Source organism: Oncorhynchus nerka, linkage group LG19 (genome assembly GCF_034236695.1).
Source record: "Oncorhynchus nerka isolate Pitt River linkage group LG19, Oner_Uvic_2.0, whole genome shotgun sequence".
NCBI classification, from domain to species: Eukaryota; Metazoa; Chordata; class Actinopteri; order Salmoniformes; family Salmonidae; genus Oncorhynchus; species Oncorhynchus nerka.
In genome coordinates this window covers 41999892-42018327 of record NC_088414.1, presented here as the reverse complement: position 1 = coordinate 42018327, position 18436 = coordinate 41999892, and the positions used below count along the sequence as shown (strand labels likewise).

General features: G+C 48.8%; 2 protein-coding genes across 3 annotated transcripts in view; one reads left to right on the top strand and one right to left on the bottom strand.

The window, feature by feature from the left end:
• Nucleotides 1-11562, top strand: part of smad9 (SMAD family member 9) — a 46330-nt gene extending 34768 nt beyond the window's left edge. For both annotated transcript variants that reach the window (XM_065004948.1, XM_065004949.1), the window contains exon 8: nucleotides 7715-11562. In XM_065004948.1, the coding sequence (XP_064861020.1) occupies nucleotides 7715-7858 (144 nt within the window). In that variant the 3' untranslated portion in view covers nucleotides 7859-11562. The remainder of the gene's footprint in view (nucleotides 1-7714) is intronic.
• Nucleotides 11563-15970: 4408 nt separating this feature from the next.
• On the bottom strand, nucleotides 15971-17963 carry rfxap (regulatory factor X-associated protein). The gene is made up of 3 exons (XM_029653172.2): nucleotides 17133-17963; nucleotides 16738-16848; nucleotides 15971-16580 (listed from the first exon to the last, which is right to left on the bottom strand). The coding sequence occupies exons 1-3, from the start codon at nucleotides 17568-17570 to the stop codon at nucleotides 16476-16478; spliced, it is 654 nt and encodes a 217-aa protein (XP_029509032.1). The 5' UTR covers nucleotides 17571-17963; the 3' UTR covers nucleotides 15971-16475.
• Nucleotides 17964-18436: the final 473 nt, after the last annotated feature.

Here is an 18436-nt window from a genome sequence, read left to right as displayed (position 1 = left end):
ACAGGGGGAGGGACTACAGGGGAACACAGGGAGGGACTACAGGGAGGAACACAGAGAGGGGAGGGAGGGACTACAGGGAAGAACACAGGAGGGACTACAGGGAGGAACACAGAGAGGGACTACAGGAGGAACACAGGAGGGACTACAGGGAGGAACACAGGAGGGACTACAGGGAGGAACTACAGAGGGAGGGGGACTACAGGGAGGAACACAGGGAGGGACTACAGGAGGACTACAGGAGGAACACAGGGAGGAACTACAGGGAGGGACTACAGGGAGGAACACAGGGAGGGACTACAGGGAGGAACACAGGGGGACTATAGGGAGGGACTACAGGGAGGAACACAGGAGGGACTACAGGGGGGGAGGAACACAGGAGGGAGGGGGAACTACAGGGAGGAACACAGGAGGGAGGAACTACAGGGACTACAGGGAACACAGAGGAGGGGGAACACAGGGGGAGGGAGGAACTACAGGGAGGAACTACAGGGGGAACTACAGGGGAGGGACTACAGGGGGAGGGACTACAGGACTACAGGAGGAACACAGGGAGGAACTACAGGGGGAACTACAGGGGGGAACAGGGAGGAACACAGGGGGAGGGAGGGACTACAGGGAGGGACAGGGAGGAACTACAGGGAGGAACTACAGAGGAGGGGGACTACAGGGAGGGACTACAGGGGAAGAACACAGGGAGGAACTACAGGAGGAACACAGGAGGAACACAGGGACTACAGGGAGGAACACAGAGAGGGACTACAGGGAGGAACACAGGAGGGACTACAGGGGGAGGGACTACAGGGGGAACTACAGGAGGAGGGGAACACAGGGAGGGACTACAGGGAGAGGGAGGACTACAGGGAGGAACACAGGAGGGACTACAGGGAACTACAGGGGGAGGGAACTACAGGGAGGAACACAGGGGGATAGGGAGGAACACTACAGGGAGGAACACAGGAGGGACTACAGGGAGGGGGAGGAACAGGGGGACTACAGGGGGAGGAACACAGGGAGGGACTACAGGGAGGAACACAGGGAGAGGAACTACAGGAGGGAGGAGGAACTACAGGGAGGGACTACAGGGAGGAACACAGGAGGGACTACAGGGAGGGACTACAGGAAGAACAGGGGGGGGCCATAGGGAGGGACTACAGGGGGGAACTACAGGGGGAACTACAGGAGGAGGGGGACTACAGGGAGGAACACAGGGAGGGGACTACAGGGGGAACTACAGGGAGGAACTACAGGGAGGACAGGGGGAACACAGGGAGAACACAGGGAGGGACTACAGGGAGGAACACAGAGAGGGGCTACAGGGAGGGACTACAGGGAAGAACACAGGAGGACTACAGGGAGGAACACAGAGAGGGGCTACAGGGAGGGACTACAGGGGGACACACAGGGAGGAACACAGGAGGGAGGAGGAACACAGGGGGACTACAGGGAGGAATACAGGGGGACTACAGGGAACTACAGGGAGGGACTATAGGGAGGAACTACAGGGGGACTACAGGGAGGAACACAGGGAGGGACTACAGGGAGGAACACAGGAGGGAGGGGGGAACTACAGGGGGGAACTACAGGGGGAACACAGGGGGACTACAGGGAGGAACACAGGGGGAGGGAGGAACACAGGGAGGAACAGGGAGGAACACAGGGGGAACACAGGAACTACAGGGAGAACACAGGGAGGGACTACAGGGAGGAACACAGAGAGGGGCTACAGGGAGGGACTACAGGGAAGAACACAGGGAGGGACTACAGGAGGAACACAGAGAGGGACTACAGGGAGGGGGAAGAACACAGGGAGGGACTACAGGGAGGAACACAGGAGGGACTACAGGGAGGAACACAGGGAGGGACTACAGAACACAGGAGGGACTACAGGGGAGGGACAGGGAGGGACTACAGGGAGGGACTATAGGGAACTACAGGGGGACTACAGGGAGAACACAGGGAGGGACTACAGGGAGGAACACAGGGAGGGAGGGACTACAGGGAGGAACTACAGGGAGGAACACAGGGAGGAACACAGGGAGGGACTACAGGGAGGAACACAGGGAGGACTACAGGGAGGGACTACAGGGGAGGAGGGACACAGGGAGGAACTACAGGGGGAACTACAGGAGGGAACACAGGGAGGGACTACAGGAAGAACACAGGGAGGGACTACAGGGAGGAACACAGAGAGGGACTACAGGAGGAACACAGGAGGGACTACAGGGAGGAACTACAGGGAGGAACTACAGGGAGGAACACAGGGGGAACACAGGGGGAACACAGGGAGGACAGGGAGAACACAGGGAGGGACTACAGGAGGAACACAGAGAGGGGCTACAGGGAGGGACTACAGGGAAGAACACAGGGAGGGACTACAGGGAGGAACACTACAGGGAGGGACTACAGGGAAGAACACAGGGGGGACTACAGGGAGGGAGAGGGACTACAGGGAGGAACACAGGGAGGGACTACAGGGAGGAACACAGGAGGGACTACAGGGAGGAATACAGGAGGGACTACAGGGAGGGACAGGGAGGGACTACAGGAGGAACACAGGGAGGGACTACAGGGAGGAAACAGGGAGGAACACAGGAGGAACTACAGGGAGGAACTACAGGGAGGAACTACAGGAGGAACACAGGGAGGACTACAGGGAGGAACACAGAGAGGGACTACAGGGAGGGACTACAGGGAGGGACTACAGGGAGGAACTACAGGGAGGAACTACAGGGAGGAACACAGGGGGACTACAGGGGAGGAGGGACTACAGAGGGAGGAACTACAGGGAGGAACACAGGGAGGAACACAGGGAGGAACTACAGGGAGGAACACAGGAGGGGGAACACAGGGAGGAACAGGGAGGAACACAGGGGGGAACTACAGGGAAGGAGGGACTACAGGGAGGAACACAGAGAGGGGCTACAGGGAGGAGGGGGACTACAGGAGGAACACAGGAGGGGCTACAGGGAGGGACTACAGGGAGGAGGGACTACAGGAACACAGGAGGGACTACAGGGGAGGAACACAGGGGAGGGACTACAGGGAGGAACTACAGGGGGAGGAACACAGGGGGAACTACAGGGAGGAACACAGGAGGAACACAGGAGGGACTACAGGGAGGAACACAGGGGGACTACAGGGAGGAACACAGGGGGGGGAGGAACACAGGAGGGACTACAGGGAGGGGGAACTACAGGGAGGAACACAGGAGGGAGGGGGAACACATGGGGGACTACAGGGAGGAACTACAGGGGAGGAACACAGGGGGACTACAGGGGAGGGACTACAGGGAGGAACACAGGAGGAACTACAGGGGGAACTACAGGGGGAACACAGGGGGGAACTACAGGGGGAACTACAGGGAGGAACACAGGGGGGGAACTACAGGGAGGAACTACAGGGAGGAACACAGGGAGAACACAGGGAGGAACTACAGGGAGGAACTACAGGGAGGGGAGGAACTACAGGGAGGAACACAGGACTACAGGGAGGAACTACAGGGAGGAACACAGGGAGGAACTACAGGGAGGAACTACAGGGAGGAGGGACTACAGGGAGGAACACAGGAACTACAGGGAAGAACACAGAGAGGGACTACACAGGGAGGAACTACAGGGGGGACTACAGGGAGGAACACAGGGGGACTACAGGGAGGGGGACTACAGGGAGGAACACAGAGAGGGACAGGGAGGAACACAGGGAGGGACTACAGGGGAGGAACTACAGGGAGGAACACAGGGAGGAACTACAGGGAGGAACACAGGGGGACCACAGGGGGAACTACAGGGGGAACTACAGGGGAACACAGGAGGGACTACAGGGAGGAACACAGAGGGCTACAGGGAGGGACTACAGGGAGGAACACAGGGGGGACTACAGGGAGGAACACTACAGGGAGGACTACAGGGAGGAACTACAGGGGGAGGGACTACAGGGAGGAACACAGGGAGGGACTACAGGGAGGGGAGGGACTACAGGGAGGAATACAGGGGGACTACAGGGGGACTACAGGGGGACTACAGGGAGGAACACAGGGAGGGACTACAGGGGGACTACAGGGAGGAACACAGGGAGGAACTACAGGGAGGACTACAGGGAGGAACACAGGGGGACTACAGGAGGAACACAGGGGGATAGGGAGGACTACAGGAGGAACACAGGAGGGACTACAGGGGGACTACAGGAGGAACACAGGGGGACTACAGGGAGGAACTACAGGGAGGAACACAGGAGGGACTACAGGGGAACTACAGGGAGGAACTACAGGGAGGGACTACAGGGAGGAACACAGGGGGAACACATGGGGGACTACAGGGGGAACTACAGGGAGGGGGGGAACTACAGGGAGGAACACAGGGGGACTACAGGGAGGAACTACAGGGAGGGACTACAGGGAGGGACTACAGGGAGGAACACAGGGAGGAACACAGGGAGGAACTACAGGGGGACTACAGGAGGAACACAGGGGGAACTACAGGGAGGGACTACAGGAGGGACTACAGGGGGGAACTACAGGGAGGAACTACAGGAGGAACACAGGGGGACTACAGGAGGAACACAGGGGAGGAACACAGGAAGGAACACAGGGGGAAACTACAGGGAGGAACTACAGGGAGGAATTACAGGGAGGAACACAGGGGGAGGGAGGCACTACAGGGAGGAACACAGGGAGGAACTACAGGGAGGAATTACAGGGAGGAACACAGGGGGGACTACAGGGAGGGACTACAGGGAGGAACACAGGGGGACTACAGGGAGGGACTACAGGAGGAACACAGGGAGGAACTACAGGGAGGGACTACAGGGAGGAATTACAGGGAGGAACACAGGGGGGACAGGGAGGACTACAGGGAGGAACACAGGGGGACTACAGGAGGGACTACAGGGAGGAACACAGGGACACAGGGAGGAACTACAGGGAGGAACTACAGGGAGGAACACAGGGGGAACTACAGGAGGAGGGGGACTACAGGGAGGGACTACAGGGAGGAACACAGGAGGGACTACAGGGGGAACTACAGGGAGGAACACAGGGAGGGACTACAGGGGGAACTACAGGGAGGAACTACAGGGAGGGACTACAGGGAGGAAACAGGAGGAACACAGGGGGAACACATGGGGACTACAGGGAGGAACTACAGGGGGAACTACAGGGAGGAACTACAGGGGGAACTACAGGAGGAACACAGGGGGACTACAGGGAGGAACTACAGGGAGGGACTACAGGGAGGGACTACAGGGAGGAACACAGGGGGGACTACAGGAGGGACTACAGGGAGGAACACAGGAGGGACTACAGGGAGGAACTACAGGGAGGGACTACAGGGAGGAATTACAGGGAGGAACACAGGGGGGGACTACAGGGAGGGACTACAGGGAGGAACACAGGGGGGGACTACAGGGAGGGACTACAGGGAGGAACACAGGGAGGAACTACAGGGAGGGACTACAGGGAGGAACACAGGGGGGGACTACAGGGAGGGACTACAGGGAGGAACACAGGGAGGGACTACAGGAAGGAACTACAGGGAGGAACACAGGGGGACTACAGGGGGACTACAGGGAGGAACACAGGGAGGGACTACAGGGAGGGACTACAGGGAGGAACACAGGGAGGAACACAGGGGGGACTACAGGGAGGGACTACAGAGAGGACTACAGGGAGGGACTACAGGGAGGGACTACAGGGAGGAACTACAGGGGGGACTACAGGAGGAACACAGGGGGGCTACAGGGAGGGACTACAGGGAGGAACACAGGGAGGGACTACGGGGGAAGGGAGGAACTACAGGGAGGAACACAGGGGGGACTACAGGGAGGAACACAGGGGGAACTACAGGGAGGAACACAGGGAGGAACTACAGGGAGGAACACAGGAAGGAACACAGGGGGGAAACTACAGGGAGGAACTACAGGGAGGAATTACAGGGAGGAATTACAGGGAGGAACACAGGGGGGGACTACAGGGAGGCACTACAGGGAGGAACACAGGGAGGAACTACAGGGAGGAATTACAGGGAGGAACACAGGGGGGGACTACAGGGAGGGACTACAGGAGGAACACAGGGGGACACAGGGAGGGACTACAGGAGGAACTACAGGGAGGGAACAGGGAGGAATTACAGGAGGAACACAGGGGGACTACAGGGAGGGACTACAGGGAGGAACACAGGGGGACTACAGGGAGGGACTACAGGGAGGAACACAGGGAGGAACTACAGGGAGGGACTACAGGGAGGAACACAGGGGGACTACAGGGAGGGACTACAGGAGGAACACAGGAGGGACTACAGGAAGGAACTACAGGGAGGAACACAGGGGGACTACAGGGAGGAACACAGGGAGGGACTACAGGGTGGAACACAGGAGGAACACAGGGGGACTACAGGGAGGGACTACAGAGGGACTACAGGGAGGAGGAGGGACTACAGGGAGGAACTACAGGGAGGGACTACAGGGAGGAACACAGGGGAGGGGGAGGAACTACAGGGAGGAACACAGGGAGGGACTACAGGGAGGAACACAGGGAGGGACTACAGGGAGGGACTATAGGGAGGAACACAGGGGGGGACTACAGGGAGGAACACAGGGAGGAACTACAGGGAGGGACTACAGGGAGGAACACAGGGAGGAACTACAGGGAGGAATTACAGGGAGGAACACAGGGGGGGACTACAGGGAGGGACTACAGGGAGGAACACAGGGGGGGACTACAGGGAGGAACTACAGGGAGGACTACAGGGAGGAATTACAGGGAGGAACACAGGGGGACTACAGGGAGGGACTACAGGAGGAACACAGGGGGACTACAGGGAGGGACTACAGGGAGGAACACAGGAGGAACTACAGGGAGGGACTACAGGGAGGAACACAGGGGGACTACAGGGAGGGACTACAGGGAGGAACACAGGGAGGACTACAGGAAGGAACTACAGGGAGGAGGGGGACTACAGGGGGGACTACAGGGAGGAACACAGGGAGGGACTACAGGGAGGGACTACAGGGAGGAACACAGGGAGGAACACAGGGGGGGACTACAGGGAGGGACTACAGAGAGGGACTACAGGGAGGGACTACAGGGAGGGACTACAGGGAGGAACTACAGAGAGGGACTACAGGGAGGAACACAGGGAGGGACTACAGGGAGGAACTACAGGGAGGAACACAGGGAGGGACTACAGGGAGGAACACAGGGAGGGACTACAGGGAGGGACTATAGGGAGGAACACAGGGGGGGACTACAGGGAGGAACACAGGGGGGGACTACAGGGAGGAACACAGGGAGGAACTACAGGGAGGGACTACAGGGAGGAACACAGGGAGGGAACACAGGGAGGGACTACAGGGAGGGACTACAGGGAGGGACTACAGGGGGGGACTACAGGGAGGAACACAGGGAGGAACACAGGGAGGGACTACAGGGAGGAACTACCTGAACTTGTTCAATAAGAAACTTTTTTTGTTTTCTGTTGCCAAACCCTTTTGCAATGTTTTGCTACAGTGTGCACTAATCTATACAACCCATCTGTGCCACATTCAATTGCCAAACGTTATCGAATGTTGCACATAGAAATTCCATGAATAGAGCAGATGTGATACTTTGTCTGAGAGGCATGTTTGTTCTACATAACATATTTCTATCCGAAGGTTCCAAAACGTCCCGGTTGAACATGTCTCTGAAAACGTTGTGTTTACTTCCTCTTCTTCTATGCAGGGCTGGGGTGCAGAGTACCACCGACAGGATGTCACCAGCACCCCCTGCTGGATAGAGGTGCACCTGCACGGCCCTCTGCAGTGGCTGGACAAAGTCCTCACACAGATGGGCTCTCCTCATAACCCCATCTCCTCCGTGTCCTAACACATACACACACACACACACACACACACACAGATGTGGTCTGTCCTAAAACACACACACACACATCCTCTGTATCCTGACACACACACATCTTAATGGATCTATGCTTATCTCGACTGACACTATTGAAATAGCAGCCTTTTTCTTCCTGACAGGAATCAACCGTCATTTAACATTACGAATGTTATTGAAGTTGATGACAATCACACATACAGAAGTTACTGTAGCTTTCAGTTAGTCAATGTACAATGTGTCAGTGATCCAGATGCCTAATTGTATTGTTTTAGCTACTCTGCTGTCTAGTTTTACTGTACGGGCGCTATCCAGCGTCAACCGACGTCGCTATATCCGTTTCATTGTGTTTTGTTTGTTTAGGTGATGTCAGAGGTGTGTAACTGTGATGGGAGCTGTCGAAATAACACATCTTTAATAAATCCCACCTGCGTTAGAAGTTCAGAAGGAGAAAAGTGTAGGCTATAGTTGAAATAATAATAACACTCAACTGAAGCAATTATAAGGATTTTTACATCAGCCAGTCGAGGCGTAGATTACAACACCGGGAGTCATTACTAATGCAACTAGACGCATCCAAAGGCAATGTCCTGCACAGCTACAACACCGGGAGTCATTACTAATGCAACTAGACACATCCAAAGGCAATGTCCTGCACAGCTACAACACCGGGAGTCATTACTAATGCAACTAGACGCATCCAAAGGCAATGTCCTGCACAGCTACAACACCGGGAGTCATTACTAATGCAACTAGACGCATCCAAAGGCAATGTCCTGCACAGCTACAACACCGGGAGCCAGTGTTCCAGCTTGTAACACAGCTACATGAGGTCATTACTAATGCAACTAGACGCATCCAAAGGCAATGTCCTGCACAGCTACAACACCGGGAGCCAGTGTTCCAACTTGTAACACAGCTACATGAGGTCATTACTAATGCAACTACTAGACGCATCCAAAGGCAATGTCCTGCACAGCTACAACACCGGGAGCCAGTGTTCCAGCTTGTAACACAGCTACATGAGGTCATTACTAATGCAACTACTAGACACATCCAAAGGCAATGTCCTGCACAGCTACAACACCGGGAGTCATTACTAATGCAACTAGACACATCCAAAGGCAATGTCCTGCACAGCTACAACACCGGGAGCCAGTGTTCCAACTTGTAACACAGCTACATGAGGTCATTACTAATGCAACTAGACGCATCCAAAGGCAATGTCCTGCACAGCTACAACACCGGGAGCCAGTGTTCCAACTTGTAACACATGAGGTCATTACTAATGCAACTACTAGACGCATCCAAAGGCAATGTCCTGCACAGTTACATGAGGTCATTACTAATGCAACTAGACACATCCAAAGGCAATGTCCTGCACAGCTACAACACCGGGAGCCAGTGTTCCAGCTTGTAACACAGCTACATGAGGTCATTACTAATGCAACTAGACGCATCCAAAGGCAATGTCCTGCACAGCTACAACACCGGGAGCCAGTGTTCCAGCTTGTAACACAGCTACATGAGGTCATTACTAATGCAACTAGACGCATCCAAAGGCAATGTCCTGCACAGCTACATGAGGTCATTACTAATGCAACTAGACGCATCCAAAGGCAATGTCCTGCACAGCTACATGAGGTCATTACTAATGCAACTAGACGCATCCAAAGGCAATGTCCTGCACAGTTACATGAGGTCATTACTAATGCAACTAGACGCATCCAAAGGCAATGTCCTGCACAGTTACATGAGGTCATTACTAATGCAACTAGACGCATCCAAAGGCAATGTCCTGCACAGTTACATGAGGTCATTACTAATGCAACTAGACACATCCAAAGGCAATGTCCTGCACAGCTACATGAGGTCATTACTAATGCAACTAGACACATCCAAAGGCAATGTCCTGCACAGCTACATGAGGTCATTACTAATGCAACTAGACACATCCAAAGGCAATGTCCTGCACAGCTACATGAGGTCATTACTAATGCAACTAGACACATCCAAAGGCAATGTCCTGCACAGTTACATGAGGTCATTACTAATGCAACTAGACACATCCAAAGGCAATGTCCTGCACAGTTACATGAGGTCATTACTAATGCAACTAGACACATCCAAAGGCAATGTCCTGCACAGCTACAACACCGGGAGCCCGTTGCTGCTTTGGCAGCTCCAACGCGGTACACCTCTCCCACAACGCCTAAACAAAAAACAATGATGCTGCTAGGCAGTTGTGGGTTAAGGCAGAATGGATTTAATCTAGCCCTTCAGTGTCATTAGACTGTGGTTTCAACTATCATTCAATCACCTTTTTGTTCACTGTAATCTACAGATACTGTATTCAACCACACAACTCTAGTTTAAATAACACTTTAACTCACTCAAAGACAGTAGAGTGTGCCCCCTATGGCACCCTATTCCCTATATAGTGCACTACATTAGACCAGCCCCCTATGGCACCCTATTCCCTATTATGGTGCACTACATTAGACCAGCCCCCTATGGCCCCCTATTCCCTATATAGTGCACTACTTTAGACCAGAGCCCTATGGCACCCTATTCCCTATGTAGTGCACTACTTTAGACCAGCCCCCTATGGCACCCTATTCTCTATATAGTGCACTACTTTAGACCAGAGCCCTATGGCACCCTATTCCCTATGTAGTGCACTACTTTAGACCAGAGCCCTATTCCCTATATAATGCACTACATTAGACCAGAGCCCTATATAGGGCATTACATTAGACCAGAGCCATATATAGTGCACTACATTAGACCAGAGCCCTATTCCCTATATAGTGCACTACATTAGACCAGAGCCCTATTCCCTATATAGTGCACTACATTAGACCAGAGCCCTATTCCCTATATAGTGCACTACATTAGACCAGAGCCCTATTCCCTATATAGGGCATTACTTTAGACCAGAGCCCTATTCCCTATATAGTGCACTACTTTAGACCAGAGCCCTATTCCCTATATAGTGCACTACATTAGACCAGAGCCCTATATAGTGCACTACACTACACCAGAGCCCTATTCCCTATATAGTGCACTACTTTAGACTAGAGCCCTATTCCCTATATAGTGCACTACTTTAGACCAGAGCCTTATTCCCTATATAGTGCACTACTTTAGACCAGAGCCCTATTCCCTATATAGTGCACTACATTAGACCAGAGCCCTATTCCCTATATAGGGCATTACTTTAGACCAGAGCCTTATTCCCTATATAGTGCACTACTTTAGACCAGAGCCCTATTCCCTATATAGTGCACTACATTAGACCAGAGCCCTATTCCCTATATAGGGCACTACTTTAGAACAGAGCCCTATGGCACCCTATTCCCTATATAGTGCACTACATTAGACCAGAGCCCTATTCCCTATATAGTGCACTACTTTAGACCAGAGCCCTATTCCCTATATAGTGCACTACTTTAGAACAGAGCCCTATTCCCTATATAGTGCACTACTTTAGACCAGAGCCCTATGGCACCCTATTCCCTATATAGTGCACTACTTTAGACCAGAGCCCTATGGGACCCTATACCCTATATAGTGCAGTAGGGTACCATTTGAGATCAAAGGAAACAGTAGTTACTAATAGATACGTATATGTCAGTGTATAAAATGGTGTCTTTACGTGTGGGAAACATTATAAACATGTATTTACTGTTGTTTCTGACTGCCTTTCTGATTATTTCATTAAATATTTTTTTTTTTTAGAATTGAAAGGATTTTGTTTTGTAGTATATTTATGATACATTAAGTATTTTTATGTGTAGTATATTTACGATACATGAAGTAGTTTTGTGTGTAGTATATTTACGATACATGAAGTAGTTTTGTGTGTAGTATATTTACGATACATGAAGTAGTTTTATGTGTAGTATATTTACGATACATGAAGTAGTTTTATGTGTAGTATATTTACGATACATGAAGTAGTTTTGTGTGTAGTATATTTATGATACATGAAGTAGTTTTGTGTGTAGTATATTTACGATACATGAAGTAGTTTTATGTGTAGTATATTTACGATACATGAAGTAGTTTTATGTGTAGTATATTTACAATACATGAAGTAGTTTTGTGTGTAGTATATTTACGATACATGAAGTAGTTTTATGTGTAGTATATTTACGATACATGAAGTAGTTTTGTGTGTAGTATATTTACGATACATGAAGTATTTTTATGTGTAGTATATTTACGATACATGAAGTCATTTTATGTGTAGTATATTTACGATACATGAAGTCGTTTTGTGTGTAGTATATTTACGATGCATGAAGTAGTTTTATGTGTAGTATATTTACGATACATGAAGTAGTTTTGTGTGTAGTATATTTACGATATATGAAGTAGTTTTATGTGTAGTATATTTACGATACATGAAGTCGTTTTGTGTGTAGTATATTTACGATACATGAAGTCGTTTTATGTGTAGTATATTTACGATACATGAAGTCGTTTTATGTGTAGTATATTTACGATACATGAAGTAGTTTTGTGTGTAGTATATTTACGATATATGAAGGAACTGTGCTCATAAACATATGACATCTCGGTGAATAGATCCGGGATTCGATGTGATTGCGCGATGTAGCTCACTTGACATTTAATTCATGGTAACTTCCGATTAGACATATTCACCGATCTCCGCCAATAGTGAAATATTGCTTTTAAAGAGGTGCAATCGTAGCCTAATTGTGCAATTGGATTGAATCCCTGCCTAAATGTATTTATTCAGAGAAAGCTAGACTAGATGTTGCACTAGTGCTTCTTAAAAAAGCATAGTTAACGAGACAAACTCGACACATAGTCAAAACACAGTGTTTAATAGACATTACATAGGCACAGCCTGATGAGAGGAGTACCATCATGTGGTAGGTAGATGCCAGATTGAAGTTGACCCTATAACCACTGATCCAAGGTCAGATGTTACCAGTAGATGACTATAAGGGAAACTACTTCAACCGTACTAACCACTGATCCCAGGTCAGATGTTACCAGTAGATGACTATAAGGGAAACTACTTCAACCGTACTAACCACTGATCCCAGGTCAGATGTTACCAGTAGATGACTATAAGGGAAACTACTTCAACCGTACTAACCACTGATCCAAGGTCAGATGTTACCAGTAGATGACTATAAGGGAAACTACTTCAACCGTACTAACCACTGATCCAAGGTCAGATGTTACCAGTAGATGACTATAAGGGAAACTACTTCAACCGTACGCAAACGTGTCTAAACCTGCAATTTGTCACTGCGCATCTATGAAGGATAACCATTTTTGATTAGCTAATTGCATTTGGTATTCATCAAGTTTGGGGTCAATTCCAATCAATTCAGAAAGGAAACCTAATTCCAAACATTACTCATTGAAAAGCATTGAAGAAAATTGGAATTTCACTTTACTTTGTGAATTGAGTTTAAATGGAATTGACCCCAAACCTGGTATAAATAGGATTTATTGGTTAAGGATCGGTTCATAGGGTAATCTGATCCTAGATCTGTGGTTAGGGTTGCAGGTTCTACCCCAAACCTGGTATAAATAGGACTCAATGGTTAAGGATCGGTTCATAGGGTAATCTGATCCTAGATCTGTGCTTAGGGTTGCAGGTTCTACCCCAAACCTGGTATAAATAGGACTCAATGGTTAAGGATCGGTTCATAGGGTAATCTGATCCTAGATCTGTGTTTAGGGTTGCAGGTTCTACCCCAAACCTGGTATAAATAGGACTCAATGGTTAAGGATCGGTTCATAGGGTAATCTGATCCTAGATCTGTGCTTAGGGTTGCAGGTTCTACCCCAAACCTGGTATAAATAGGACTCAATGGTTAAGGATCGGTTCATAGGGTAATCTGATCCTAGATCTGTGCTTAGGGTTGCAGGTTCTACCCCAAACTACAGATTACACATCACAACAATTAGATTATACCAAGGTTGTGGTTAATCCCATTTCAATTCAGAAAGTAAATTGAAAATTCCAATTCTCTTAGGAATTAGGTTATAAACTTCCTGACTGGAATTGACCCCAACCTTGATTTAAAAACCGAGCAGACAGTCACATAGTAGCTTTTTAGCACCCTGCCCCCCCCTTCAAACATCACCTGCCCCCCTTCAAACATCACGCTATGCCCCCCCAAACATCACGCTATGCCCCCCTTCAAACATCACATGCCCCCCCAAACATCACGCTATGCCCCCCTTCAAACATCACGCTATGCCCCCCCTTCAAACATCACGCTATGCCCCCCTTCAAACATCACGCTATGCCCCCCTTCAAACATCACGCTATGCCCCCCTTCAAACATCACGCTATGCCCCCCTTCAAACATCACGCTATGCCCCCCTTCAAACATCACGCTATGCCCCCCTTCAAACATCACGCTATGCCCCCCCCTTCAAACATCACGCTATGCCCCCCCACACACACACAGAAGCATGATTGTCATTGTCACATGTAATCACAGAAAAACTGATAGCAATCCGATACAGTGAATTCAGACTTGATACATCTGTCATCTAACAACAACCACACAATGCTACCTAATTATTAAACAGAAGTTTGGGTATAAAATGATATTCTTTGTCACATCTACTATCTGTTTACTACAGTCTTGTTTTCAAAATCGAATCTAAAAATTGGGCCAAAACGTCAGTTTAACACAGCAGACAAAACTAAATTTAAAAAACAACATTAAAACAAGTGAGTTCCCTTTTCTTTTTCTAGCTGACAGTGAAATTTAAAGCATGCGGTTTGTTTACCAACTTCATCAATAATATTTAACAGATTGATTGATGAATGGATTGATGGATGAATGGATTGATTGATTGATGAATGGATTGATGGATGAATGGATTGATTGATTGATGAATGGATTGATGGATGAATGGATTGATTGATGAATGGATTGATTGATTGATGAATGGATTGATTGATGAATGGATTGATTGATTGATGAATGGATTGATTGATGAATGGATTGATTGATGAATGGATTGATTGATGAATGGATTGATTGATGAATGGATTGATTGATGAATGGATTGATTGATGAATGGATTGATTGATGAATGGATTGATTGATGAATGGATTGATTGATGAATGGATTGATTGATGAATGGATTGATTGATGAATGGATTGATTGATGAATGGATTGATTGATGAATGGATTGATTGATGAATGGATTGATTGATGAATGGATTGATTGATGAATGGATTGATTGGAAGCACAGTTGATGTTGATAAGAATACAGTCTCCATTCCGTCTTTACTACTCCGGTAAACGAGCCTGAATATCTTTTCGCTGGGCGTCACTACATGGCCATGCTGTATCACCTCACCGGATGGGCAGTACAGTACATTAGGATTTCAGTTTCTGTATGGTTTTTTGGGGGGTACAGGCCCACATGATTCATCACGTAAGAAAGCAGGGAGGGAAAACCACGTGAGAACGGCTGCTCCGAGGTTTTGTGGGGGGGGGTCAACCCACTTAATTGGCCTAGTCCTGCACCAGTCCGAGCGGTGCACCTGACAGTTTGCGTATATATCAAGTGAACGAGTCATAAGATAGTTAGGGTAATGTCAGGGTTGTGTTAAGGTTAGGGGTTGGTTAACCCCTATGAGTTAGATAGGTAGGGTAATGTCAGGGTTGTGTTAAGGTTAGGGGTTAGTTAACCCCTATGAGTTAGATAGGTAGGGTAATGTCAGGGTTGTGTTAAGGTTAGGGGTTGGTTAACCCCTATGAGTTAGATAGTTAGGGTAATGTCAGGGTTGTGTTAAGGTTAGGGGTTGGTTAACCCCTATGAGTTAGATAGTTAGGGTAATGTCAGGGTTGTGTTAAGGTTAGGGGTTGGTTAACCCCTATGAGTTAGATAGTTAGGGTAATGTCAGGGTTGTGTTAAGGTTAGGGGTTGGTTAACCCCTATGAGTTAGATAGTTAGGGTAATGTCAGGGTTGTGTTAAGGTTAGGGGTTGGTTAACCCCTATGAGTTAGATAGTTAGGGTAATGTCAGGGTTGTGTTAAGGTTAGGGGTTGGTTAACCCCTATGAGTTAGATAGTTAGGTAATGTCAGGGTTGTGTTAAGGTTAGGGGTTGGTTAACCCCTATGAGTTAGATAGTTAGGGTAATGTCAGGGTTGTGTTAAGGTTAGGGGTTGGTTAACCCCTATGAGTTAGATAGTTAGGGTAATGTCAGGGTTGTGTTAAGGTTAGGGGTTAGTTAACCCCTATGAGTTAGATAGTTAGGGTAATGTCAGGGTTGTGTTAAGGTTAGGGGTTGGTTAACCCCTATGAGTTAGATAGTTAGGGTAATGTCAGGGTTGTGTTAAGGTTAGGGGTTGGTTAACCCCTATGAGTTAGATAGTTAGGGTAATGTCAGGGTTGTGTTAAGGTTAGGGGTTGGTCAACCCCTATGAGTTAGATAGTTACTAACAACTGTGTCCTCCTGCCACCGTGATAGATGGAATAGTTCCAGAATGACTTAGCATAATTCCAGAACATTCTACATTCTAGAACCCGTGTCTGGAGGTGGACACACAGAGAGTGGCTGGCCCCTCCCCTGTTGTCCCGTTAGCAGCCCTGGAAGTCAGGCTGTGATTGGCTGTGACTTTGGGTGGTCAGGAGACGCTGCTGCTGCTGTAGAAACCTGATGACCTCAGGACTCCTCAGCAGAGACTGGGGACAAAACACACACACACAGTGTGACGTAATACATTGTTTGAATTCACGGTACTGGTAGGTGCCATTACAGGGACTGAAAATATGCTGCACATTTCAACAACCTAAGATGTGTTAACTGCTGTGTCTATACGTGTCTGTCTGTGTGACCCACCAGTCTCTTCTGGTTGAGCACCTGTTCGATGAGGGAGGGTCTGGCCGGCCGGTCCCCCACGGTGCCAAGACGCTGCTTGTTTACAGACACAGGCCTCTCCTCCAAGCTCTCCTGATCACACACACACACAGTACAGATCAATATATAACCATCACACATATCCCTTTAGACTAGAGCAGTATTCTTCAGTCCTAGTCCTGAGGAACCACACCAGGGTTTTGTTCCAGCCCTATTGTAACAAACCTGACTCAACAATGATGAGTTGGATCAGATATATTCAGCACTGGGCTGGAACAAAACCATGCACATATTGTGTATTTCCTGGACTATGATAGAAAAACAGATGAAAGAATACACCCGGTGTGTGTTTGTCTGTCGGCCAGGTAAACGCTTACATCTTGTTTCCCGCTGGACATAGCCTGGTCACTTTTCTTCTTCTTGTACTTGTCTTTGTACATCTTGTTACGGTGCTTCTTACACATCCAGGGTTTCCGCTGCTTGGCTACCTGGGTCGTGGTCTCCGTACAACCGTCGTACGTGCACGTTTTCGACACGTTCTCGTTCTCCCCGAATCCGTCTTCCTCGTTGAGCTCTTCGGGACTCGCAGCGCTGTCACGCGGGTCCGAGGTGTCTAAAACATCGCTCTCCTCGTCGGCATCATCCATGTCGTACGAGAACATGTTATTGTCCGATTCTTGCGGCGTGACTACATTTCTGCAGTCGACAACACCGCTTTTGTCAACGTAGTACGTCTGTCCGTCCTTGGTTAGTAGGAGCGAAATGCTCGAGTCCTTGTTGTTACCCGTTGAGGTGGAACTCTCCTCTTCACTCATGATTTAGATCAAATAATCCCCCCACGATTTTGTAGAAAATGGATAACGTAAAACAGTTGCCCAGAGAAGTGACCTGTCCCGTAATCTATTGATGTAACGTTAGGCTGTAGCTGGCAAGGTGTTGTGAGTTAACTCGCATGTAATTGGAAGCTAACTGGTCGACTAGCTTGACATTCACTTCCCTCTCATAGATCTGAGTGAGTCTCTGCACGAAACGATGGATCACGCCAATTAAATAATACGGTTATAGATACCTGATCTAAAGCAATATCATATAATTAAGTGAGGAAATTATTTATAAATACCCCACAAATGTTTAATCTGTAGGCTTGATGCTTCCCTTCCTCTCACACAACAAAAACAAACGAGGACAGTCCGCCGAGAGAGAGCAGGACAGGGAGGAGTCCTTCTGCAGGCTGCCCTCTGCTGGTCATATATGGAATTATCTCTCTCTCACACACACACACACACACCTGCATGAAATAGATTTGTGGCACACCTGGAAATGCTCAGACAAAATGAAATGTGAAAGTTAACGTGTTATATTGATGTTGATGATATAAACAGCATATATATATATTTTTTTATCATGTTTTTTTCAATGCAAAACATGAATACAAAATACAGTTTGTCAAGTCAAGAGACATACATTTTCATTCAGTCATTTTACAAATCAATTTCTATATACATCAGAACAGGGATATTTCAAAACGTCATAATCGTATCTGTTCAAACCTCTCCAGCTGCAGTCAGAGGGGGTTATGGGGGTGTATCAATATGTGTCTCTGTTGTGGATGAGGTGGCTAGCAGGGCTGTACCTAATATACTGTAAGGCTGTACCTAATATACTGTAAGGCTGTACCTAA

What these genes read in the sequence shown, in the direction of transcription:
- rfxap (XM_029653172.2), bottom strand. Translation starts at nt 17,570, where the DNA reads ATGAGTGAAGAGGAGAGTTCCACCTCAACGGGTAACAACAAGGACTCG. An exon ending in TGTCCAGCGGGAAACAAGAT is followed by an intron (nt 16,849 to 17,132) that starts GTAAGCGTTTAC and finishes GTGTGTGATCAG; the next exon opens with GAGAGCTTGGAGGAGAGGCC. An exon ending in TGCTCAACCAGAAGAGACTG is followed by an intron (nt 16,581 to 16,737) that starts GTGGGTCACACA and finishes TTTTGTCCCCAG; the next exon opens with TCTCTGCTGAGGAGTCCTGA.